The following is a 24,762-nucleotide window of genomic DNA, read 5'->3' as shown; positions in this document are numbered from 1 at the left end:
AAAACTGGTTAGCTAAAAGTATTAGTATTACAAATGTCATCCTTTCCAAAAATAAACACAGTGACTTGAAATGTTTTTCTTAACATTAAAAAAATTTCTCGCCAGGCACGATGGCTCATGCCTGCAGTCCCAGCACTTTGGGAAGTCGAGGGGGGGCAGATCACCTGAGGTCAGGAGTTCAAGACCAGCCTGGCCAACATGGCAAAACCCCATCTCTAGTAAAAATACAAAAAACTTAGCCGGGCGTGGTAGTGGGCGCCTGTAATCCCAGCTACTCGGGAGGCTGAGGCAGGGAGAACTGCTTCAAAGCAGGAAGCAGAGGTCACAGTGAGCTGAGATCCTGCCACTGCACTCCAGCCTGGGCGACAGAGCAAGACTCTGTCTCAAAACAAACAAACAAACAAACCTCTGCAAATTATTTAACATTTAAACAATTTATCACTTAAGTGAATCATATACTTCCCAATCATGGTTTAAGATAGATTACAAGAGTTTGAAAAGTAAGAACCACTATCCTTGGACCAGCATCAAAACAAACCTGTAAATAACTGTATTTTTACATCATAACTTTCAAGTCTTGAAAACCTAGTTTGGCTGAGTTAGCCATCTCCCTTATGTGCTAACCTGGTGTCACTATACATGGATCAGCTATAGTTAATAAAAGTATGGTCTATCCTCTCTACAATGAGGTAAGTTTAAAGTTGACATATGAATTTTAATGTGAGGACAATATTCAAAAAGGGTAAACTTTATATCTATGCTTTGAAATCCCCTTGCCCAGCTCCCACTTCCAGAAAGGTAGGAAAAGGCTTGCATCTACTGAATACTGTGTGATGGGTAACATTTTAACTCGTGTAATTCTTTTTTTTTTTCCTTCTGAGACAGAATTTCGCTCTTGTTGCCCAGGCTGGAGTGCAATGCCATGATCTCGGATCACTGGAACCTCCACCTCCCAGGTTCAAGTGATTCTCCTGTCTCAGCCTCCCGAGTGGCTGCAATTACAGGTATGTGCCACCATGCCCAGCTAATTTTGTCTTTTTAGCAGAGGCAGGGTTTCTCCATGTTGGTCAGGCTGGTCTTGAACTCCTGACCTCAGGTGACCCACCCACCTCAGCCTCCCAAAGTGCTGGGATTACAGGTGTGAGCCACCGCGCCCCGCCAACTCATGTAATTCTTAAGAATGACTTCCATCTTACTAATAAAACAGAGTTATTGTCCAAAGGGGAAGAACACAGGAGCTATCTCTAATTATCAGGAAAACCAGCTATTGTATGTCTACTGATATTAAGTACTTATTATCTATGACATAACCTTGTCAAAAATGTTTATGCTGAGTCTAATCAGTGCTTTTGCATAGAAATAGAGGGGAGAGAGAACAAGGTGACTACACATAAGAACAATCAGACACAACATCCAGAAGGTGTTATACCCTCAAGACAACTGGGTCTACTCTTCATTAAGTCAATATCACTAAACAGGGTGCTCATTCAAGATCAGAAGAGATTTAAGGGATAAAACCAAATGCAAACAGCAGTCCTGAATTGTACTCTGGTTTAGACAAACCAGTTGTACAGGATAGTAAAAAAAAATTGGAAAAATGTGAATACGGAATGGCATTAAATAATATTAAAAATATAATCTTACTGGGTGTGATAATATTGTGGCTATGTAGAAAAATGTTGTTTTAGAGATTCATTAAATAGTCAGGCAATAAATCCATAATTTATTTTTATGCTGAAGTACTGTAAAACAAGTCAAAATGAGAAAGAAACTATTAAAAAGTTTATCTGCTCAAGTTCATAAAAGGAGTCAGGATTCCAACTTGGATGGAACTCCATAGTCCATGTTCTTTTCACTCTACCACTGTTTTAAATTCTACATTGTGTGAACGCATGTTTAAAATTGTTAGAAATGTGAATCCTTCAGAATATGTCTTAATTTTCTACTCAAATTTAGAGCCAGTATTATGCAAAATGTCCAAGTATAAACAAGCAACATTAAAATAAAGTTGCTTTAGTACTTGTCAGAAACAACTAATCATTTTGTAATTATCTACTATATTTTATTTCCAAAGCATATACACACATCAGGGACTTTCTGAAGAGTTAGAGTTCCTGCTATATGATGAATTATTAGGCAACCACTAACTAATTCAATCATGTTGTAGAAGAACGTGTTCTGAATATATTGCTAAGTTTAAAAAGCAGGCTATGAAATACAAAATTAGCCGGGCGTGGTGGTGCATGCCTGTAATCCCAGCTACTTGGAAGGCTGAGGCAGGAGAATCGCTTGAACCCGGAAGGTGGAGGTTGCGGTGAGCCAAGATTGCGCCATTGCACTTCAGCCTGGGCAACAAGAACGAGACTCCATCTTGGAGCGGGTGGGGGGAATGCAGGCTACGAAGCAGCATATGTAGTTAAATAGGTGGAGTGTATTAGAATAGTTATCAACAGTTTAAGCTTTTAAATTGAAAAACTAATACAGAAAGTTCCAGAAAGAGAGATATAGTACTCTAGACTTTTTTTCTAATTTGTGATTGTTTTATGCCCTATAAAGAACAGATATTACTCATACAATTATAAATAAAACTCAGAAATTTGTTAGTAAGCTTTGCTCATATGCAATTTGGTGCAGTCTTTCTAGAAACCAATGTGTTAGTATGTAGCGAGAGCCTTAAAATGTTCACATTTCCTTGTAACTGCATTTCTGGGAACCTCCTGGAAATAATCTCTAACAGGTTAGGGAATACAAGATGTTTCAGGCCGGGCGCAGTGGCTCACACCTGTAATCCCAGTGCTTTGGGAGGCCAAGGCAGGCGGATCACCTGAAGTCAGGAGTTTGAGACCAGCCTGGCCAACATGGTAAAACCTCGTCTCTACTAAAAATACAAAAATTAGCCGGGCATGGTGGCGGGAGCAGGTAATCCCAGCTATTCGGGAGGCTGAGGCAGGTGGATTACTTGAACCCAGGAGCCAGAGGTTGCAGTGAGCTGAGATCATGCCATTGCACTCAAGGCTGGGTGACAAGAGTGAGACTCCATCTCACCAAAAAAAAAAAAAAGTTTCAAATTTCATATATGAAAATTTTGGTTTTTGAAAATTTCAATTATGGAAAAAATTATATAATTACATGTCCAGCAAAAAGGAATGTTTATAAATCATAGTACATCCATTAGACTGAATATCAAGAGCTATTACAAATGGTCCAATGCTAGATTTCAAAACAATTAAGACCACAAATTTGAATATACAGTATGATCTAAACTATACAAAAAGATCAAGCTAAATTACCTTTATAATTGCTTAAGTTAAAAAAAAAAACATAACACTAATGTGAGAATTTTTTTAAAAATCAAAAAACCTATTTGACAACCAATTTTCCACAAACAGATATGAAAAGCCAGATATAAATAACAAACCTGTGGGTATGTATAAATGTTTACACTTGTTTGCCTCCTCCACCTCGCACTGCCACTGGCTGGCTGTTCTGAACAAATGCACCTCCTCCACGAATTGCACTTGGGTGAGTTGGAGAAGCTGCTGGATGTTGCCCGGGACGAATAGGTTTAGCTAATATGAAAAACAAAGACAGACTTTAGAATAAAGCTTAAGATGTGACTGCAATGACTGTTAAGGTTTCTTCTCCTATTCACGACAAATTCCCAAATGTTTTGTTTTTCTTTGCCTTTTTGTTTCTCCATCACTTTTTCTTTTCTGTAGCATCCTTTTCTCTAGGACCTATATAATTCTTAGCCTTTAAAAAAAATCTTTCTGGCCAGGCATAATGGCTCATGCCTGTGTAATCCCAGCATTTTGAGAGGCTGAGGTGGGTGGATCACTTGGGTCCAGGAGTTGAAGATCAGACTAGACAATTAAGGCAAAATCCTGTCTCCACAGAAAATAAAAAAATTAGCTGGGTGTGGTGGCATGCACCTGTAGTCCCGGCTCCTTGGAAGGCTGAGGTAGGAGGATCGCCTGAGCCTGGGAGGTTGGGGCTGCAGTGAGCCGTAACTGCACTACTGCAGTCCAGCATGGGTGACAAGCAAGACCATGTCATAAAAAAAAAAAAAAAAAAAAAAAGGCTAGGCACAGTGGCTCACGCCTGTAATCCCAACATTTTGGGAGGCCGAGGCAGGTGGATCATCTGAGGTCAGGAGTTCGAGACCAGCCTGACCAACAAGGAAAAACCCTGTCTCTACTAAAAATACAAAATTAGCTGGGCATGGTGGCTTGCACCTACAATTCCAGCTACTAGGGAGACTGAGGCAGGAGAATCACTTAAACCCGGGAGGCAGAGGTTGCAGTGAGCCAAGATCATGCCATTGCACTCCAGCCTGAGCAACAACAGTGAAACTCTGTCTCAAAAAACAAACAAAGTAAAAATAAAAAACAACAAAAAAACACTTCCTGCACCATTTTTTTTTTTTTTTTTTTGAGATGGAGTCTCGCTTGTCACCCAGGCCAGAGTGCAATGGTGCCACCTTGGCAACCTCCACTTCCTGGGTTCCAGCGATTCTCCTGCCTCAGCCTCCCAAGTTGCTGGGTTACAGGTGTTCACCACCATGCCTGGCTAATTTTTCTGTATTTAGTAGAGACAGGATTTCATGATGTTAGGCTGGTCTTGAACTTCTGACCTCAGGTGATCACCTGCCTTGGCCTCCCAAAGTGTTGGGATTACAGGCGTGAGCCACCGCGCCTGGCCACTAATGATTATTCTTAAACATTAAATCATTGCTGATGGCTTATTTTCTTGCAATTCTCTTGGCTTTAATAATATTGCTCTATATAGTTTCTCCATTCCATGACCATTCTTGCTTGCTTCTCTAGTTCTCATTTATCTTCTTGTTCTGCTAATGTGGTTATTCCTCTCTCCCAACAGTGCCACTCTTTGCTAAGTTAGAAAATAAAGACAGATGCACCATGACAACACATAAAATTCGGATTATGTTTTCAGCTAAATGAGCATTCAAATTGAGCAAGGTTTACAGATTTTAATGTGTTCTACTAACCAATCTGTGCAGAATGCCCTCTTCTGGCCATATTCTTTGACCTGACTGCTTCCTTTATGCGATCTACTTCTTGCTGATAACGTTTGCGATCACGAGATGCATTTTCTTTAGCTTCTTTCAGTGCTGATTCCAAAGCTTTCACTCTCTCAGCTGTAGCTCGAAGTCGCTTTTCCAACTTAGGAAGTTCACAGCGGAGATCTGCATTATCACGTACCAACTAAACGTACACAAAAAAAACAAGGATTCCAGATTTAACAGGATGATTTGAGAGAGTACCAGCATTTCATAATTGCTCTTTAGAAAAGAAGTAAAACAGCATTTTATATTGTTTCCCATTTATCTAATTTAGGCAGAAACACGCAGGGAATACATCCATCTCTACATATCATACACACATCTATTTATTGACAAAGGTATAGTTTCCTTTAATTTTTTAGGGGAAGAGTTGTTCTCTCCCTCTACTAAGCAAAGATAATACATTACAAGATAGTGCTATGTTTCTTCAGTAAGACAACTAATCTGGTGAAATGAAAACTGCTTCATTATATTTGACACACTGGGGTATTAGATATAAAAAGACCACTCTCCCCAAAAGACTATGCAGTATTTTAACTACAGTCTTGTTGTGTAGTAGAGATTTCAAAATTACCATGAATAAATTATGAAAATCCAGTCTTAAAATCCTAAAGAGAAAATGAGAATACATGTTTTCACTGCCTCTTTTGATAATAAGGTTGTTAAAAATACTAACTCCTCTAAAAGTTACTTGTGGTTTCTTTATATAATTTCTGATAAAATGGCTCAGGGTATAAACATTCCTGAGGACTCTGAAAGATTGAAATACTGACTTGCCAATCCTCGATTTTTTATTTTTACTATCTTGCAACTACCAGAAAATATACTCTTTAGTACCTGTTTGTGTACTTTAGTCAGCTGTTCAAGATTATTTTCAAGAAAGGAGATTTTCTGCTTCTGAGCAGCGCTGCCTCCGGTGTCATCAGAATCAATCTCGGCACTCTGAGGAAAGAGGTCAGTAAGTATTATGAAAATTTAAAAAATAAAAAAAATCTAAGCTTAAAATACAAAAATTGACATGACTATAAAGTTATTTCACTTTGAATACAAAGAATTACCTAGAAGCAAGCACCATTTATGCAAACACCCACCTCAGCATAGTTACGTTACCTTTTTAACTCTGGTAGCCAGGTCCTGAACAAAGAGTTTGCGTAGGTTGTGTAAAGTCTGAAGTTCTTTTGCCTTGGATTAAGAACAGTGATATTTTTGGAGTTCAGACTTTAAATTTAGAATAATGATGGTAGAAAAAAAACACACAAAATATTCCCAAATCCTATTTATTTTCATGTTTTTCTTACCACTGTCTCTTCCAAACCCTTCAAGTCTTGTCTTGCTTGTTCTCGTCTATCTTGCATAACCCTAACAGTAGAACAAAAATATATTTTCAAATTTTATTCTGTAAAATTGTACTTAGCATGAGAGTTGAATAAAATCTTTTGTATCTGAAAGGATAAATTCTTAAATAAATACAAGATGCCTATTTTAAACAATTTATCCATGCTGTCTTTTTTTTTTTGGACACAGGGTTTCTGTCCCAAACACTGCTCACTGCAACCTCAACCTCCTGGGCTCAAGTGATCCTCCTCACCTGTCTCCCAAGTAGCTGGGACCATAGACATGTACAACCAGGGCTGTCTGAAAATTTTTTGTAGAGACAGGGTCTCACTATATTGCCCAGGCTGATTCTCAAACACTGGGCTCAACTGATTCTCCTGCCTTGGCCTCCCAAAGTGCTGAGATTATGAGTGTGAGCCACTGCACCTGGGCGATTTCAAAAAATTTTCATATGCCTTCTAAAACAACAGTTTATTGTTATACATTCCATATATAGCAATGGAAGAGATGAAATAAAATGTGGCAGAATTCAAAGAATAAGGAATGGTTCTAATTTATATTTTAAAATATGCCACATATATTATACTGCTATTTATCCAAAATGATACTGACTCATTATAAACTGTCAAAGACTAAAATATTTTACATTGAAAGTATTCTAAACAAAATCACAGCTGCAAGTTAGCAGAATCTTCATAAAATCCACTCTGAACTGGTCCTGATGTTCCAACTATCCTAATAATATCACAGTTCATTTGCAAATTATCTCACAAACTCAAGGTATGTGAAAAATTATAATCATGAATTTTCTACCTAAGATTCTAGAAAACTGAGTTTTGAGAAAATAAGAAAAGGTAAACTATGAAAACCTCTGTTCAAAATGGCAAGGCTAAAAACCACAATGCTTTTATGCGAAAGAAAATTTAACAAAAACTCAGTTTTTGTGATAGATCTTAAAATCTTCTAAATTACTTAATATATTGTTTTAGGTTCATTTTTATGCTGGATCCTGAAGTAATATGGAGATAAAGAAACAGCAATCAGATTGATAAACAGAAATCTAAATCTTAACCACAATGAAATAAATATAAGACCTTGCTTTCACTAAAATACAAGTATATATTACAAGTATTTAGATATAAATCAAACCAACTCAGTGGATTTAAGAAAAAATCCTTTAGCTCATACAAAGTAAAACATGTATCCACTGGCTATATCCAAGGGTAATGCCTATAATTCTCTAATTTAGCTTTTATTTTTAAACTTTAATTAAAAACAATTACTCACGTAAGTTCATGTAATTTTCTGCTCTTTTCCTGATCTGTGGCTTTCAACTTCTCGTGTTCTACTCTTAGACGTTCCTGCTCCAACATCATTTTCTGATTTTGGCTGACAAAAGAAAAAAAAATTAACACAGTATCAATATCATAGTTTTCCCAATGTCATCATTAAAATTTCCAAACTTTTAAATTCTATAATCTCATCAAGGACTTTTCTGTTATCCTATTCCCCATGGAGGAAAAGAGGGAAGGGACCTGGCTACTAGCAGGCATACAAAATTTTTCATATTTTGGTTTGAAATCATGATTTTGTTCTCCTCTTTCATCTTCCCGAATCCTTATGCCTACTTCCATCAGGTACTCATAGTAAGACCTATGCCCCAAACCTCATCATTTTGTTGTGTTACTCTCTTCTGGTCCTTACTCAAACTGTTACAGACTCTGACTTCCATAAACTCTATGTATGTGCACATGGTTATGGAGGCAGGGAAACTGTCTTCTAGATAAACTAAGATGACAACTTAAAAAAAATAAAAAAACAAAAACCTTTGAAAATCCATAGAACTTCCAGAAAAGTTTTTCCCAGTTAAGAATTTTGAGTCAGGGTCTCACTCTGTCGCCCAGGTTGGAGTACAATCATAGCTTGCTTCAGCCTCAAAACTCCAACACTCCTCAAGTAATTCTTGTGCCACAGCCTCCTGGGTCACTGGGACTACAGGCATGTGCCACCATGCTCAGCTAATTTAAAACATTGTTTTGTGTAGAGGCAGAGTCTCACTAACATGTTGCCCAGGAGGGTCTTGCTGAACTCCTGGCCTCTAGTGATCCTCCTGTCCCGGCCTCCCAAAGCACTGGGGTCACAGGCCATCAGCCACTGCATGCAGCCAAGAATTTTTTTAAAAAAGGAAATTAGGCCAGGCACGGTGGCTCAAGCCTGTAATCCCAGCACTTTGGGAGGCCGAGATGGGCGGATCACGAGGTCAGGAGATCGAGACCATCCTGGCTAACACGGTGAAACCCCGTCTCTACTAAAAATACAAAAAACTGGCCGGGCGCGGTGGCTCAAGCCTGTAATCCCAGCACTTTGGGAGGCCGAGACGGGCGGATCACAAGGTCAGGAGATCGAGACCATCCTGGCTAACACGGTGAAACCCCGTCTCTACTAAAAATACAAAAACTAGCCGGGCGAGATGGCGGGCGCCTGTAGTCCCAGCTACTCAGGAGGCTGAGGCAGGAGAATGGCGTAAACCCGGGAGGCGGAGCTTGCAGTGAGCTGAGATCTGGCCACTGCACTCCAGTCCCGGCGACAGAGCGAGACTCCGCCTCAAAAAAAAAAAAAAAAATACAAAAAACTAGCTGGGCGAGGTGGCGGGCGCCTGTAGTCCCAGCTACTCAGGAGGCTGAGGCAGGAGAATGGTGTAAACCCAGGAGGCGGAGCTTGCAGTGAGCTGAGATCCGGCCACTGCACTCCAGCCTGGGCGACAAAGCAAGACTCTGTCTCAAAAAAAAAAAAAAAAGGAAATTAAATAAAGGATTTGGAGGAGACTGTGGTATCTATTTGCAATAATGGACTTAGGTTGGGGATTTTTTTTCTTCCTTTTTACTGAATAATTTAGAACAAAAGACCTAAAAAAAAAGCTTCAAAAATTTCACCTGGAATTTATAAGTTTTACTCATAAATGAGGAAATTCTTTATTTTCCCAGATAAAAATGTAATTTTGATGAAAACTGCAGGTTTCTAAATAAGAATATACTGTGTCCATCAGTAACTGCTTCTTTCCTCCTAACTAGAGAAGTATAATACTTACTCTTGAAGATCAGTAATAAATTTTTCTTTTGCTTCTACTTCATCTCTCAAACTACTGATCTGTTTTTGATGAGTTTCTCTGTGGCTTTGGATCTGCTGTTCAACAGCTTGCTAAAATTTTGAGGGGGAAAAGGTTGTTAAAGTCAGACTAATCAAAATTAATACTGATGAATTAAAGTCATTAGAAACGTGACATCAAACTTGCCTTAACTTCATTTGCAGTCTGAACTTTATTTAAGTGCTCCTTTTCCATTTCATGGACTTTCTCTGTTTGAATAGAGAGAATATAGAAGAGTGAAATAAGCCTTTAAGGTTCCTCATATAAACCAAGGAGCAAATGGATTTTACAATAAGCATTTTCCTTAGCAACATTCCACTTCAAATTACCCAAATGTCACCTGCTCTCCCAGTTCAATGACATGTAGACTAGTATACAAGTCATATCCATTGTGTTGGTATTATGTATTCCTTTGTTTATTTATTTTTTTGCCTAATCCAGAACAGTTAAGGGAATGGTAAAGAAATGAGGTAACTCCTAAGTCTCCTAAGTCCCCTATGTTAAGACACACACACACACACACACACACACACACACACACCCCTTCATAACTGTGGGAAATCCCCAGATTGGCTATTTCCATATTCAAACAAAATCTTAAAAAAAATAAAATAAAATAAAGTTTCGCCAGGCACAGTGGCTCATGCCTGTAATCCCAGCACTTTGGGAGGCCGAGGCGGGTGGATCACGAGGTCAGGAGATCGAGACCATCCTGGCTAACACGGTGAAGCCCCATCTCTACTAAAAATACCAAAAATTAACTGGGCATGGTGGCATGCGCCTGTGGTCCCAGCTACTAGGGAGGCTGTGGCAGGAGAATTGCTTGAACCCAGGAGGTGGAGGCTACAGTGTAGTCAAGATAGGGCCACTGCACTCCAGCCTGGGTGACACAGCAAAGACTCCATCTCGAAACAGCAAAAAAAATATGTTTCAAAGTAACATTAATATGTATGATTTGTTTAGCATTCCAAGTCAGCCATATTCCTACTATTCTGTCAGTGTGAATATTAAGTTTACTACAATTATACTAAAATAAGAACATAGATGTTAACTCATAAACAGTTGGGAGCTATACCTTGTGCTCGAAGCTGGACTAGTTCTTCACTGAGGGAATCGACAGATTCCTCCAGCTGTCTTTTCTTTTGTTCCACATTTTGAAGGTATTCAGTCAATGACTTAATCTTGGCTTCATGCTTTTGGAAAAAATACACTGATATGAAGTGGAAAACCTATCTCATGCGTACACTTTAAAGAATATTTGACAGTAAACATTTTATTATCTATATATGATAAACTTGGGAATATTTAAACCTAAAATGTTCAGGAGCCAATTTTGAAATGTTAAATAATTTAATCAATTAATTAAATGGTGATCATTATTTGCAAACTAAGGCACTGAAGACTCAAATATGAAATACTAATTTTAAAGATACCGCCATCTAACGTTATCATCTTCCCTCTTTGTGAAATTCCGATTGTGGTGAATGGCCCCATTCATTCAGTTGCCAAGCCAGGAAACTGGTTCCCTGCAGTTTTGCCCACCCTGGAATTCTGGAGTCTTTAACAAGTTACTACCAGTCATGTCTTTCTGGTAAATTTCTATACATAACCCACATTTATGCTAGGCAAATATAACTCAGTTAAATCATTCAAATTTACTGCAGCTAGACTAGGAAAAAAACAACTAAATATCACCTACAGACACACATTTTTCTGAAAACTTGTACAATAAATAAAATTTCTATGTGGCTGTTTCAAAAAATACATTTTGTTCTGTAACTTACTTGAGAGATACGAAGCTGACATGCTGCTAACTCCTTTTCATTTTCTTCCACTTTTTTGTTGCTCTCAGTTTGTGTGCTTTCTAACTGCTTGCAACGTTTCACCATGGTTTTTACTTCTGACTTCATTTTGCTAATGTAGAGTCTTGCAACAGTGAACTCTTCGTCTATCATGCCAGTTCCCTCGGGCTGCTGTGAGGAAAAAGTAAAATAAAAAATTAAAGCCAAAAAAATGTTCAATGTGTGTTTTCCTAATTAGGCTGTAAAATCTTTTTATAAAATATAATTTAGTATTACTCAATATTCATACAAAGTCTGGATCTTATTTTTTTCTTTTATTACTGTTTTCAATGAAAGGTAAATAAATACAGCTTACTTTTTGCTTTCCTTTTTTTTTAAACTGAAAATAATGTTAATACACGCCAACAAGAAAAATAAATAAATGTAAACCTAAGGAAAATACCAAAATATAACCAAACTAATAAATTCTGCCTCTTTCAATTTTTTTATTTCCTCTTTACAGGACCTCTTCAGGAAATTCACTGTTAATCATGTACATGTTCAGCTTAAAATTTAACAAGAGGATATTTAGGTGGCAGGGAAAGGATGACCTTTAAGCTCAACCAAAAGGAATTGTGGTCACTGTATATTTCTTAACTTTCAGAAAGAAATAAAACTGTCTTTGCAGATGATATGATTGACAAAGTTTACATGTACAGTCAAAGACCCTGCATAGCTAACACAATACTAAGGAAGAACAAAGTCACAGGACTTGACACTATGCAACTTACTGTAAAGCTATAATAATCAAAACAGTAGAGTGCTGGCAAAAGAACAGATAAATAGGTTAACAGAACAGAATGAAGAGCCCAGGAATAAAACCACAAAATACAGTCAACTGATCTCTGACAAAAGTGCAAAGGCAATTTGATGGAGAGGATAGTCTCTTCAACCAGACATCCAGATGTAAAACAATGAATCCTGGGTACAGACCTTACCCCTTTCAGAAAAATTAACTACAAATGGATCACAGACCTAAATGTAAATGCAAAACTAAAAGAAAACTTTTTTTTTTTTTTTTTTTTTTTTGTTGAGACGGAGTCTTGCTCTGTCGCCCAGGCTGGAATGCAGTGGCCAGATCTCAGCTCACTGCAAGCTCCGCCTCCCGGGTTTACGCCATTCTCCTGCCTCAGCCTCCCGAGTAGCTGGGACTACAGGCGCCTGCCACCTCGCCCGGCTAGTTTTTTTTTTTTTTTTTTTTTTTTAGTAGAGACGGGGTTTCACCATGTTAGCCAGGATGGTCTCGATCTCCTGACCTCGTGATCCGCCCATCTCGGCCTCCCAAAGTGCTGGGATTACAGGCTTGAGCCACCGCGCCCGGCAAGAAAACTTTTAACATAGGAGAAAATCTAGGTGATATTGGGTGTGGCGATAAGTTTTTAAATACAATACCAAAAACACAATCTATTAATGAAAAACTTGGTAAGTTGTACCTCATCAAAATTAAACATTTTTAGTCTGCAAAAGATGACAATTAATAGAGTAAAAAAAGCCACAAACTGCGAAATAATGCAAAGCACTATCTGATAAAAGACATATCCAAAACATATGAAGAACTCTTAAAACTCAACAATAGGAGGCCAGGTAAGGTGACTCACGTCTGTAATCCCAGTAGTTTGGGAGGCCGAGGTGGGCGGATCACCTGAGGTCAGGAGTTCAAGACCAGCCTGGTCAATATGGTGAAACCCCGTTACTACTAAAAATACAAAAAATGAGCCAGGCATGGGAGTGGGAGCCTGTAGTCCCAGCTACTCGGGAGGCTGAGGCAGGAGAATCGCTTGAACCCAGGAAGAGGAGGTTGCAGTGCCACTGCACTCCAACCTAGGCGACAGAGCAAGACTCCGTCTCAAAAAAAACAAAAACAAAACAAAACTCAACAATAGGGCCAGACACAATGGCTCATGCCTGTAGTTCTAGCACTTTGGGAGGCTGAGGCAGGCAGACCACCTGCAGTCAGGAGTTGGAAACCAGCCTGGCTAATATGGTGAAATCCCATCTCTACTAAAAATACAAAAATTAGCCAGGTGTGGTGGTGCACGCCTGTAGTCCCAGCTATTCAGGAGGCTGAGGCAGAAGAATCACTTGAACCCAGGAGGCAGAGGTTGTGGCAAGCCGAAATCGTGCCACTGCCCTCTAGCCTGGACGATAGAGCAAGACCCCCTCTCAAAAAAAAAGAAAAAGTAGCACTCTAACAGAGCTTATATATGATGAGAGGAGAAGAATTACTTGTTAATGACAAAAATACTGAGGATCCTTTTGTGTTTTTTTTTAAATCAGAATAGCTACTTGCAAAGATGACTTATTTTCAAAATGCTATGGTGGGAAATAAAAAAAAATCTATGGCCGTGCATGGTGGCTCACGTCTGTAATCCCAGCGCTTTGGGAGGCTGAGGCGGGTGGATCATGAGATCAGGAGATCAAGGCCATCCTGGCTAACATGGTGAAATCCTGTCTCTACAAATACAAAGAATTAGTGAGGCATGGTGGCATGTGCCTGTAATCCTAGCTACTCGGGACGCTGAGGCAGGAAAACTGCTTGAACCTGGGAGGTGGAGGATGCCAAGCACCACTGCACTCCAGCTTGGGCGACAGAGCAAGATTTCGTCCCCAAAAAAAAAAAAATCTAGTCATCAGGGAACCTGGATTTCATCCATCTGCCACTAAACATAAGCCATTTCCACTCTCTCTCTTTACGCTTTAACTTAAATCATAATTATTTGAACATAAAATGTAAGATTTTTCTGAAAAGTTGCAAATCTACAAAGCAAATTTTGAACATCATCTCTCTGGTGTTCTGTGATATAAAATAAATGTACTCTTCTATCGTAGAGATTTCTCTCCATCTCACATTACTCTACATCTCACACTACTTCACCATAAACAGGATAGGGCAGAAATGTTTAGACTGATGGTGAAGAGTAAGCAAGTCAAGTGGCCCGAAAGTGAGTCCACTGAATAACATAAGAAGAGTCATGAGAATCCTTGCCTCCATCAACAAACAGCAACTTTTATTTTGTTGATTTTATTTTATTCTTTTTCTATTTTTTTTTGAGACGGAGTCTCGCTCTGTGGCCCAGGCTGGAGCGCGGTGGCCGGATCTCAGCTCACTGCAAGCTCCGCCTCCCGGGTTCACGCCATTCTCCTGCCTCAGCCTCCTGAGTAGCTGGGACTACAGGCGCCCGCCACCTCGCCCGGCTAGTTTTTTGTATTTATTTTTAGTAGAGACGGGGTTTCACCGTGTTAGCCAGGGTGGTCTCGATCTCCTGACCTCTTGATCCGCCTGTCTCGGCCTCCCAAAGTGCTGGGATTACAGGCTTGAGCCACCACGCCCGGCCTCTTTTTCTATTTTTTAAAATACTTTTTCTTCATTTTTAAACTGAAGAATCAGTTAACAGCAAACAGCAACATCAAACAATACAACAGACGGAAATGTGTACTCCATATTGAAAACTTTTATTTCAGTTCCAACTCTGGTTAACAGACTGGGCTTTTTAGAAGGCTCTCAATATAAACTCAAGTGTATGCTCTCTTTGTTATTGTAATCAGGCTTTAATCAAAAAGGTAAAGTCTAAACAGCTACTGCAACATAGAAATCTTTCATGTTATATGCATGGTTTTTCAGTTAAGAGTCTTAGTTTTTTGGTCTTAGTTTTTACCAAGTCACATGCCTGATGCCAACAACCAATATTAGTATCCTTAAAAAGATTAGGACAAAGGAGTATAAAGAAAATATGGCAATATTTTGAAAACTGAAAACTCTGGAGCTCATTATTCTCTATTATATGTTTGCAATTTTTCACACTAAAATAAACAAGAATTAAGAAAGCAGTGCTCATCTTCTACTTATCTTTAAATATTTAAAGCAACCACAAGCCCATTCATTATAAATGTATTACCTGAGCTTTTTTTTTTTTTTTTTTTTTTTTGAGATAGGGTCTCTGCTGCTTAGGCTGGAGTGCCATGACACAAACATGGTTCACGGCATCCTTAACCTTCTGCCTCAGTCTCTTAAATACCTTGGACTACAGGTACGTATCACCATGCCCACATGCTCGGCTAATTTTTAAGTTTTTTGTAGGGACGGGGTCTTGCCACGTTGCCCAGGCTGGTCTCAAGTTATCCTCCTGCCTTGGCCTCCCAAAGTGCTGGGATTACAGGCTTGAGCCACTATATCTGGTCCCTGAACTTATCTTAATTGTTGTTCCAATCATTTCACTTATGGAAATTTACTAATGTAATTTCTAAGTGCCAAATCTTTTTTTTTTTTTTTCTTGAGACAGCGTCTTGTTCTGTTGCACAGGCTGGAGTGCAGTCGTGCGATTGCAGCTCACTGCAGCCTTGACCTCCCAGGCTCAAGCAATCCTTCCACTCCAGTAGCTGGGAATACAGGCACACGCCACTGTGCCAGGCTCATTTTTGTATTTTTGTAGAGACAGGGTTTTGCCACATTGCCCAGGTTGGGGAAAATGTTATAGTAAAGAATCAAACATGAGGTCCAATAAATGCCACCTACTGAATTTATCTATTTGGGTGCCCTTATTCTCTTGCTCCCTCCTGATCTATTTAACATGCAGTTAATAGCACCTACTACACATGACTGATTGTGAGGGTGAGATCATGAATACGAAAAGAACTTCATATTAGTAGTAAACAAAAGTACAAGTGTATACAGAAAATTGTCCTTAATATTTAGTTATTATATTTACCTTTACATCATTATTTCCCACAGCAATTCCTATTTCTGCAAGGTCTTTTAGTAAAGATGCCATCATCTCAGCTGCTCGTTTTTTCTGGTGGTTGGTCATTTCCTTAAGTTTCTGAAGCTCAGCATCTATACTCGCTAAAGTTGCCTAAGAGAACCCAAAACAAAAAGTATAGTTAAATCTGCATGAAAACTCAAATCAAATACTCATAGATGTTTCAAGTTTTACACATGGTTTTACAAAACCATGCCTTTTCTGCTTTCATTTTCTTGAACCATCTACCAAGTTTTGGGCTCCCAGCTCAAACTTAAAAAATATTTTAGACTTAATAGGCTATGGTAAAAGTAGCCACATTGTTTTCCATTAAGAGCAGGCAGTTTGTGTTATTTCACTGAATTCCTGAGATTGAATAATATTTTCTGTCTAAAAAATGGGAAGCCTCAAATTTAACTAGATTTGATTATCATTTATTACTATATTATGTCTTATCTTTAGAAAGTGAGTCAGCAAATTAACGTTACAATGACACTGTTTTCTAGATGGTTAGTACGCTTTCTTCATCTACTTTCTATATACTTATTCACTAGAAAGAATCCATGTGACAATACTATGATATAAGCAATTATCCAGATCATGATAAAGCAATATTATCTGAGTTTAACGACTATAATTATACTTCTCAAATCATAGCTTGCTTACCAGCTACAAAATCACCAAATTTTGAAAAGTCCAACCCAGTTTGGCCCACTTCAAAATAACTCATATCGCAGATTAGATACAAGATGAGCATCCCCAATCCGAAGTGCTCCAAAATCTGGGACTTTTTGAGTGCTTACATGATGCTCAAAGAAAATGCTCACTGAAGCATTTGGACTTACCAATTAGAAATGCTCAACTGGTAAGTATAATGCAAACATTCCAAAATCTGAAAAGCGTGGGGCTTATTTTTAATGCCTGTACTGTACTGTATTTTTAATGCCATTTATTGATTTTTCATCAATATCTTTTAGGAAAGATGCCATCATTCCAACTGCTTATTTCTTATGGTAGTTGATCATTTCCTTAAGTTTCTGAGTATCAGTAAAGTGTGTATCCACCCAGGTTAATCTACAATATGATATCAATTATCTTGCAAGTCGTATAATATAGCATGCTTCTACCATAATTGTTTAAATTACCATTTTCTCTAACAACTGAACAGCAACACTGTCTAAGCATATAAATAGATGCTAAACACTAGGGATTTCTAACTCCTATTATCAATGTAATGCTGACAGATTTCAGCTCCACAAGTGAAACATAAATATAGCTGTCTTAAAGACCAAAATCAGTGGCCAAGGACCACCTTTCAGAGTTGTAAGAAACTCCTGTTATTCTTTCATACAACAATTAGCTTTGTTAATAATGCAACTCAGTAAGAGTTAGTTATAATGGTGTCTTGGATCTCTACAGTACTGAATGTTAACTTGAAGCTAAATGTAACTTGTAGATTAAAAAGAGAAAAGGAACTCATGGGGCGCAGGAAACCTTTTAAAAGTGTTATTTTGTACTGTTGACTGCTTTCTTCTACACAAGCTAATGTGAGTGGGGAAATAAGTGGTGGACACGGGTCCTGAGTGCAACTCTAGATGCTGATTTCTAAACAAGAAGCTAGCATTAACCACAACAAAATCACAAAACAGCTCCTTCATGATGATGTTGAAACAATCACAGATATTATTTCTGCCATCACTGTTGGAGGCTGGCGATGTCTGTCCTGTATCAATTTTTAGCAAGTAAAAATCTCCATCTATTGGGGAACCACAACTACACTGTGCTAAGAAGGCACTGCTCCAGGTAGTGGAAATATAACAGTAAATAAAACATAAATTGTATTAAGTTACATATCCTCACATCTATTCCAAATAATTCACATAGTTGATTAAATAGCATTTTAATTTGTATTGCATATTTAATTTATTGTTTGAACAATCATCTAGGAACTTTACTGGGCAACTAGGAGCTTTAAATTATTTTTCCTTTAACATTAGTAATAACATTAGGTTCTACATGCTATATACTAAATTTTAAAAAATAAACATTAGGAGTAGCAAACATCCTTTAAAATAGCATTTAAATTAGATATTAACAGACCTTAGGAACTAAGATAACTGTCTTTCTCCACCTCTAAGGCTTCATATACAGAAAGAATGGAAGTTGAAACCCGAGTCCTTGAAAATTGATGTTATGGGCCAGGCGCGGTGGCTCAAGCCTGTAATCCCAGCACTTTGGGAGGCCGAGACGGGTGGATCACGAGGTCAGGAGATCGAGACCATCCTGGCTAACACGGTGAAACCCCGTCTCTACTAAAAAATACAAAAAAAAAACTAGCCGGGCGAGGTGGCGGGCGCCTGTAGTCCCAGCTACTCGGGAGGCTGAGGCAGGAGAATGGCGTAAACCTGAGAGGTGGAGCTTGCAGTGAGCTGAGATCTGGCCACTGCACTCCAGCCTGGGCCACAGAGCGAAACTCCGTCTCAAAAAAAAAAGAAAATTGATGTTATCGATATTTGACTTACATAGAAGTAAGTTACTCGAGTAGTTTTTAAGTTAAGAATACTTGTACTAAAGCATTAAAAAAGAAAACAAAACTATATCCTACCGATTTCTGATTCAGTTCATCACTAAGCAATTCATATTCCTTAGTTTTGTCTTCAACTTCCTGAGACTTCTGATCATAATTGACAGCAAGTTCTTCTAGGGCCTGTAAAACTTCTTTCACTTCTTCTTTAGAGGCATCATTTTCCGCTTGAAGGCGATTCAGCTCAGCTTGCATATTGTCTTGATCCCTTCTGGTAGATGCCAAAAGCTACAGGACAGAAAATAATTTATTTTCCCCAAAAGTATGCAGGTTTTAAAAAACACCCATGAAGCTTCACCATTTGCCAAGAACAAATGGAGTGAAATATGGATGGTATTCAGTGTGGCAACATTTATTCATTAAACAGATTTACTAAATGTCAACTATGTGCAAGCACTGTGCTGGATGCTGCAAGGCAGAAAGAAAATCAAAGACTGTATGTTTAAGGAACACAGTAGAAGAGAAGATAGGTACATGAATAAGTGCAATACAAGATAGAAGGTAAGAACCATAGGAGACGGACAGGACAGATAAAGTGCTTAGTAATACAGGAAAGGGTATACATGGAGAAGTTGGCTATGAGAGATTGATTGCAGTCACATGCAAATTAATGTAATAGAGGAAAACAGCATTCTACAAGAGTTGCTTAAAAATTTAGATTTGGGGCAAGCGGGGTGGCTCACGCCTATAATCCCAGCACCTTGGGAGGCCGAGGAGGACAGATCACGAGGTCAGGAGTTTGAGACCAGCCTGGCCAACATGGTGAGACCCTGTCTCTACTAAAAATACAAAAATATTAGCCAGGCGTGCTGGCGGGCACCTGTAATCCCAGCTACTCGGGAGGCTGAAGCAGGAGAATCACTTGAACCCGGGAGGCGGAGGTTGCAGTGAGCTGAGATCACGCCACTGCACTCCAGCCTGGGGGACAAGAGCGAGACTTCGTATCAAAAACAAAAACAAAACCTGGTATCAGCACAAAATCTGAACTGCAAGGACACAAAGAGACTGGTTAGGAGAACACCACAATCATCCACATTAGTGGCTCTCCTGTAGGGATAACTGGAAATCTGTGCGAGTGTTAATAATAGGGTAGAATGCTAATGGCATTTAGGAGTAGGGACCAGGAATGCTTAATGTCCTATAATGCAAAGGACAGAAAAACATAAATTATTCAATGCAAAATGTCAATAGTGCCCCTTAGAGGAATAATGCTATAGTTTAAACACAAAATGCTATAGTTGAAAGATGATCTGCCATCCTGGCTAACATGGTGAAACCCCGTCTCTACTAAAAATACAAAAAAAAACTAGCTGGGCGAGGTGGCGGCGCCTGTAGTCCCAGCTACTCGGGAGGCTGAGGCAGGAGAATGGCGCAAACCCGGGAGGCGGAGCTTGCAGTGAGCTGAGATCCAGCCACAGCACTCCAGCCTGGGCGACAGAGCGAGACTCCGTCTCAAAAAAAAAAAAAAAGAAAGATGATCTGACCAGGATTAAGTTCACCGACGGAGAGCATCTCCTTCTTACTGAAGCAGTCTTTGTCTTCACCCTACACACCACTCCCACAAAAAAATTTTAAAGGACTGCTTTTCAATTATCCCCCTGCTCTGCTAAGTGAGAAGGTAAAATGAGAATCCAAAGTAGGTGACAAGAAGAGAAAAGTCAAAAACCAGGATGAAAAAAACGATGGCAGAAATGAACAACAGATTTTATGTGGGTAGATATGACGAATGAGTAAAAACTCATTTTATCCATGTGACATTCTTATTCCCACAAAGAGAGTCATACCCAAAATTATACAACTATTAAAGACAAAGTCATACCCAAAATTATACAACTATTAAAGAAACCAAAACTATAAAGCTTTTCTGGAAGCAATATAAAAGGTACTCAACTCACCTCTTCCTGATCCAACATTTGCGTCTTCAGTTTCTCTACCAATTGACTTTGCTGGTTAATTTCTTCATCCTAGAATTTTGAAGTATCCAGTTAACCAAGTAGTTAACACCTGGTTCTAGCTGTTTCCCAATACAGGTTATAAGATTACTACTCCCCCAGAAATATTCAAAACCATTTCTCCAAATTCAACATTGCTTATTTTAATGTCTTTTAAGAAAATGGCAAAACAAAAGGAATTTCTTTCAATTATCAATACTTATAACGGTCATGTACTTCGAATCTGCCATCTCTGCTTAAAACACATTAAAAAATCAACTTAAAAAAAAATATTTTCAGCCGGGCGTGGTGGCTCACGCCTGTAATCCCAGCACTTAGGGAGGCTGAGGCGGGTGGATCACCTGAGGTCAGAAGTTCAAGACCAGCCTGGTGAACATGGTGAAACCCTGTCTCGACTAAATACACAAAAATTAGCTGGGCGTGGTGGCGGGCGCCTGTAATCCCAGCTACTCAGGAGGCTGAGGCAGGAGAATGGCATGAACCCGGGAGGCGGAGCTTGCAGTGAGCTGAGATTGCACCACTGCGCTCCAGCCTGGGCGACAGCGTGAGACTCCGTCTCCAAAAAAAAAAAAAAAAAAATTTCTTCTCTCTCTTTTTTTTTTTTTTTGAGATGGAGTCTTGCTCTGTCGCCCAGGCTGGAGTGCAATGGCCGGATCTCAGCTCACTGCAAGCTCAGCCTCCCGGGTTCACGCCATTCTCCTGCCTCAGCCTCCCGAGTAGCTGGGACTACAGGTGCCCGCCACCACACCCCGCTAGTTTTTTGTACTTTTTTAGTAGAGATGGGGTTTCACCGTGTTAGCCAGGATGGTCTCGATCTCCTGATCTCGTGATCCACCCGTCTCAGCCTCCCAGAGTGCTGGGATTACGGGCTTGAGCCACCGCACCCAGTCTAATTTCTTTACTGCTCTTGTTCTTGCTTTCCATTCTTATGTTCTTAATTTGCTATTATTCATACTATTGACTTTACTTCTATATGCAAAGCAGGAAGATATTATTTCCACTCTATTGTGTTTCCCTTAATCTCTTACATCATCTTTTATTGGAACCTTCAGAGCCCTGATTCTAACAGTTGGTATCATTAAGGCTCCCAATGACCCAATGCCAAATTTTTGTTAGAACAGGGATCCCCAAGTTCCCAGGCCACAGAGCAGTACTGGAAGCCTGTTAGGACCTGGGACGCACAGCAGGAGGTGAGCAGCAAGCGTTGCCACTTAAGCTCCGCCTTCTGACAGATCAGCGGCATTAGAATATCATTAAGAGTGCAAACTCTATTATGAACTGTGCATGCAAGAGATCTAGGTTACAGGTTCCTTATGAGAATCTAACGCCTGATAATCCAAGGTGGAAGTTTCATCCCAAAACCATCTCTCCCACCCTGGTCCATGGAAAAATTGTCTTCCCTGAAACCAGTCCCTGGTGCCAATAAGGTTGGGGGCTGCTGCCTTATAAAATTCTTTCAGCTTAAAAAGGGGGAAAAAAAATATACCCTCATACAGTTTCCACATAGAAATTGAAATTATGACTTATTTTGTTAATAATTTTTACAAGATTAACAGAAATCAAGGAATATGTATAAAGATCCTAAATGCCCACAGCACTAAAATACGAAAAATCAGAAAATAAAAACACTCATGTCAATAGTATCCTAATATAAAACAGACCTAAATCCAGAAATACCTACCTTGTCATCAAGCTGTTTGTATAATTTGGCAATTTCTTCTTCACACTTTCTTCTTTCAGCATCAGTAAAATTTCCCATAACTCCAATTGTGGTTGCTGGTTTATCATTGGTAATAGCAATATCTTTATCCACTGTGAAAGCTTCCAAGTTGGCTTTCTCTTTGTCAAACTGTTCATCAATAGGCACCGTCTCCCCTAAAATAAAAGTGGTTATATTATATTATAAATAAAAGTGATAAAGTGGTTAATAAGAAACGACATGTCTAAAACTAATTCCAATTTCATTTCTTTAAAAAAAATTTTTTTTTTTTTTGGAGACGGAGTCTCAATCTGTCACCCTGGCTGGAGTACAGTGGTGCAATCTAGGCTCACTGCAACCTCTGCCTTCAGGGTTCAAGCAATTCTATTGCCTCAGACTTCTCATTAGCTGGGATTACAGCTGCCCGGCACCATGCCAGGCTAATTTTGGTATTTTCAGTTGAGATGGGGTTTCATCATGTTGGCCAGGCTGGTCTCTAACTCCTGACCTCAGGTGCCCTGCCTACCTCAGCTTCCCAAAGTGCTGGGATTACAGGCGTAAGCCATTGCACTCAGTGTCGTTCTTTTAAACTTTTTATTCTCTGACTGTGTTATTTTCAAATAATCTGTCTTCAAGTTCAGATGCTTTCTTCTGGTTAATTCTACTACTGATGGTCTCTACTGCATTTTGCTCATTTTATTTTTCAGCTCCAGGATTTCTATTAGATTTTTAAAAATTATTTCGATGTCTATTAAATTTCTTGATCTAGTCACTTACTGATTTTGCTGAACTATTTCTACGTTTCTATGCTCTAAATCTGTATTTAACAAACTTAAGATGACAAATTCTTAAGTTATTACCATTACGCCATCTGTTGAGTTCATTTTCAAGCCACTGAATGGTGTTCCGCAGGATCTTATTTTTTTCTTTTTCTTTTTCATACTTCTTTTTCCACTGTTCTGCAGTTAATTCCACATTGACACAAACTGTGTTCTTAATTGTTTTGGCCCTAAGAGATGTAAATGGAGGAAAAAAGGGATGAGACTGAAATTATTTTTAATTTTATCTATATGGAATATATGTATATGTGGCTAAGAAATTTATTCTTGTCTAGTAATCTCTTAGACTAAATACTAAAAGCCACAACCTATGAGGTTATTTACAACCCAACTAAATTTGAGTCTGCTCCAAAATCCATCAATAGCTTAAAAAAAAAAATCAACAAACCACTAAAAATAAAAGACAAAGACCTGTATTTTTCTAATTTGTTTGCAAGGCTGAATTAAGAAATTACTGTTGAAAGTCAAAGACAGAATCATCATTACTGATTTTCTAATCATCTCATATAGATGTTAACCTGTCATGCATGTCTACAGGCCTAACACAGGATTATGTTTGCCAGGCTTTTACGTCATTATTTGAGTCAAATGCTTATTTTCTTTAATACCAAATTACAGCTTGTCACATAAATTTGACTAAAATTACATCTGACTTTAATGTGTACTAAAACTTAAACCAAGCAGTATCAAAAACAGACCCACCTTGTTTTATCTGTCATCAATTCAAACTGAGTGTGTCTAGCACAAAACAATATGTACAGGTTGGAATAACAGCTCACATTTTCCTACGTTTTATAAACAAAACCTACATTTAGGTTTTGTACTTTCTTAACAACAAACCTTTGGCCAAATAAGAGTGTAGATTTTGTTTCAGATTCATTGTATGATGATGGAGAGCAGCAAATTACAATAGTGGTTCTACAGTTGCCACCTAATGAATCTTGAAGGATTCTTGTCATTTTACTATCTCGATATGGAACATACGTCTGCATACAAAAACAAAGAAAGAAAACAAGACCAGTGGGTTCCTGTACAATAAAATGTTATAAAAATATGCTACTTTAAATAAATTAAAAGGTTATTTCAGTTAACTATTTGATATTAAAATGTGAACTAGGATATACATACAATATTATAAACTCCTAAAAGACAACTAACTTACACATACTGATTCAAACACAGTGAATCTCTCTCTCTCTCTCTCTCTCACACACCCATGCACACATATACACCTATATTTAAATAATGCCCCATAAGGTAACAGGGAGCTAGAAGACAAGTATACTCACACTACCCTCAGCCAAAGCAGAAATGACATTTCCAAGAGCAGAAAGTGACTTGTTGATGTTTTTAGCTTCATCCAGCACAGCACCTTCAGCTCCAGTTTTACTAACCTATACATAAGATTTCAAAAGAATGAAACAAAATTACAAAAATTTTCTATAAATTTTCTAAAATTTTCATAGGTCATCAATAACCAGTAAAAAAGAAAAAAGAACATGAAAAGCTTCATGATCTTATTTGCCAAGCATTTACTCTTAGGTACCA

At 38.7% G+C, this 24,762-nt stretch overlaps 1 protein-coding gene across 1 annotated transcript in view; it reads right to left on the bottom strand.

Moving 5' to 3' along the window:
- KIF5B (kinesin family member 5B) overlaps positions 1-24,762 on the bottom strand; it is a 48,788-nt gene that overhangs the window by 2,888 nt on the left and 21,138 nt on the right. The window contains exons 9-25 of the mRNA XM_033209705.1: positions 24,504-24,608; positions 24,055-24,200; positions 23,236-23,384; positions 22,358-22,551; positions 20,620-20,688; positions 18,746-18,952; positions 16,111-16,254; positions 11,348-11,536; positions 10,639-10,756; positions 9,711-9,772; positions 9,507-9,616; positions 7,706-7,807; positions 6,382-6,442; positions 6,194-6,265; positions 5,921-6,025; positions 5,009-5,225; positions 3,419-3,569 (exon numbers count right to left, since the gene is read on the bottom strand). Of these exons, the coding sequence (XP_033065596.1) occupies positions 3,439-3,569; positions 5,009-5,225; positions 5,921-6,025; positions 6,194-6,265; positions 6,382-6,442; positions 7,706-7,807; positions 9,507-9,616; positions 9,711-9,772; positions 10,639-10,756; positions 11,348-11,536; positions 16,111-16,254; positions 18,746-18,952; positions 20,620-20,688; positions 22,358-22,551; positions 23,236-23,384; positions 24,055-24,200; positions 24,504-24,608 (2,181 nt within the window). The 3' untranslated portion in view covers positions 3,419-3,438. The remainder of the gene's footprint in view (positions 1-3,418; positions 3,570-5,008; positions 5,226-5,920; positions 6,026-6,193; positions 6,266-6,381; positions 6,443-7,705; positions 7,808-9,506; positions 9,617-9,710; positions 9,773-10,638; positions 10,757-11,347; positions 11,537-16,110; positions 16,255-18,745; positions 18,953-20,619; positions 20,689-22,357; positions 22,552-23,235; positions 23,385-24,054; positions 24,201-24,503; positions 24,609-24,762) is intronic.

The sequence above is a fragment of the Trachypithecus francoisi genome, unplaced genomic scaffold (genome assembly GCF_009764315.1).
Source record: "Trachypithecus francoisi isolate TF-2019V2 unplaced genomic scaffold, Tfra_2.0 Lachesis_group9, whole genome shotgun sequence".
NCBI classification, from domain to species: Eukaryota; Metazoa; Chordata; class Mammalia; order Primates; family Cercopithecidae; genus Trachypithecus; species Trachypithecus francoisi.
Note: the sequence above shows the minus strand (reverse complement) of the source record. Positions and strands in the feature narration are given on the sequence as shown.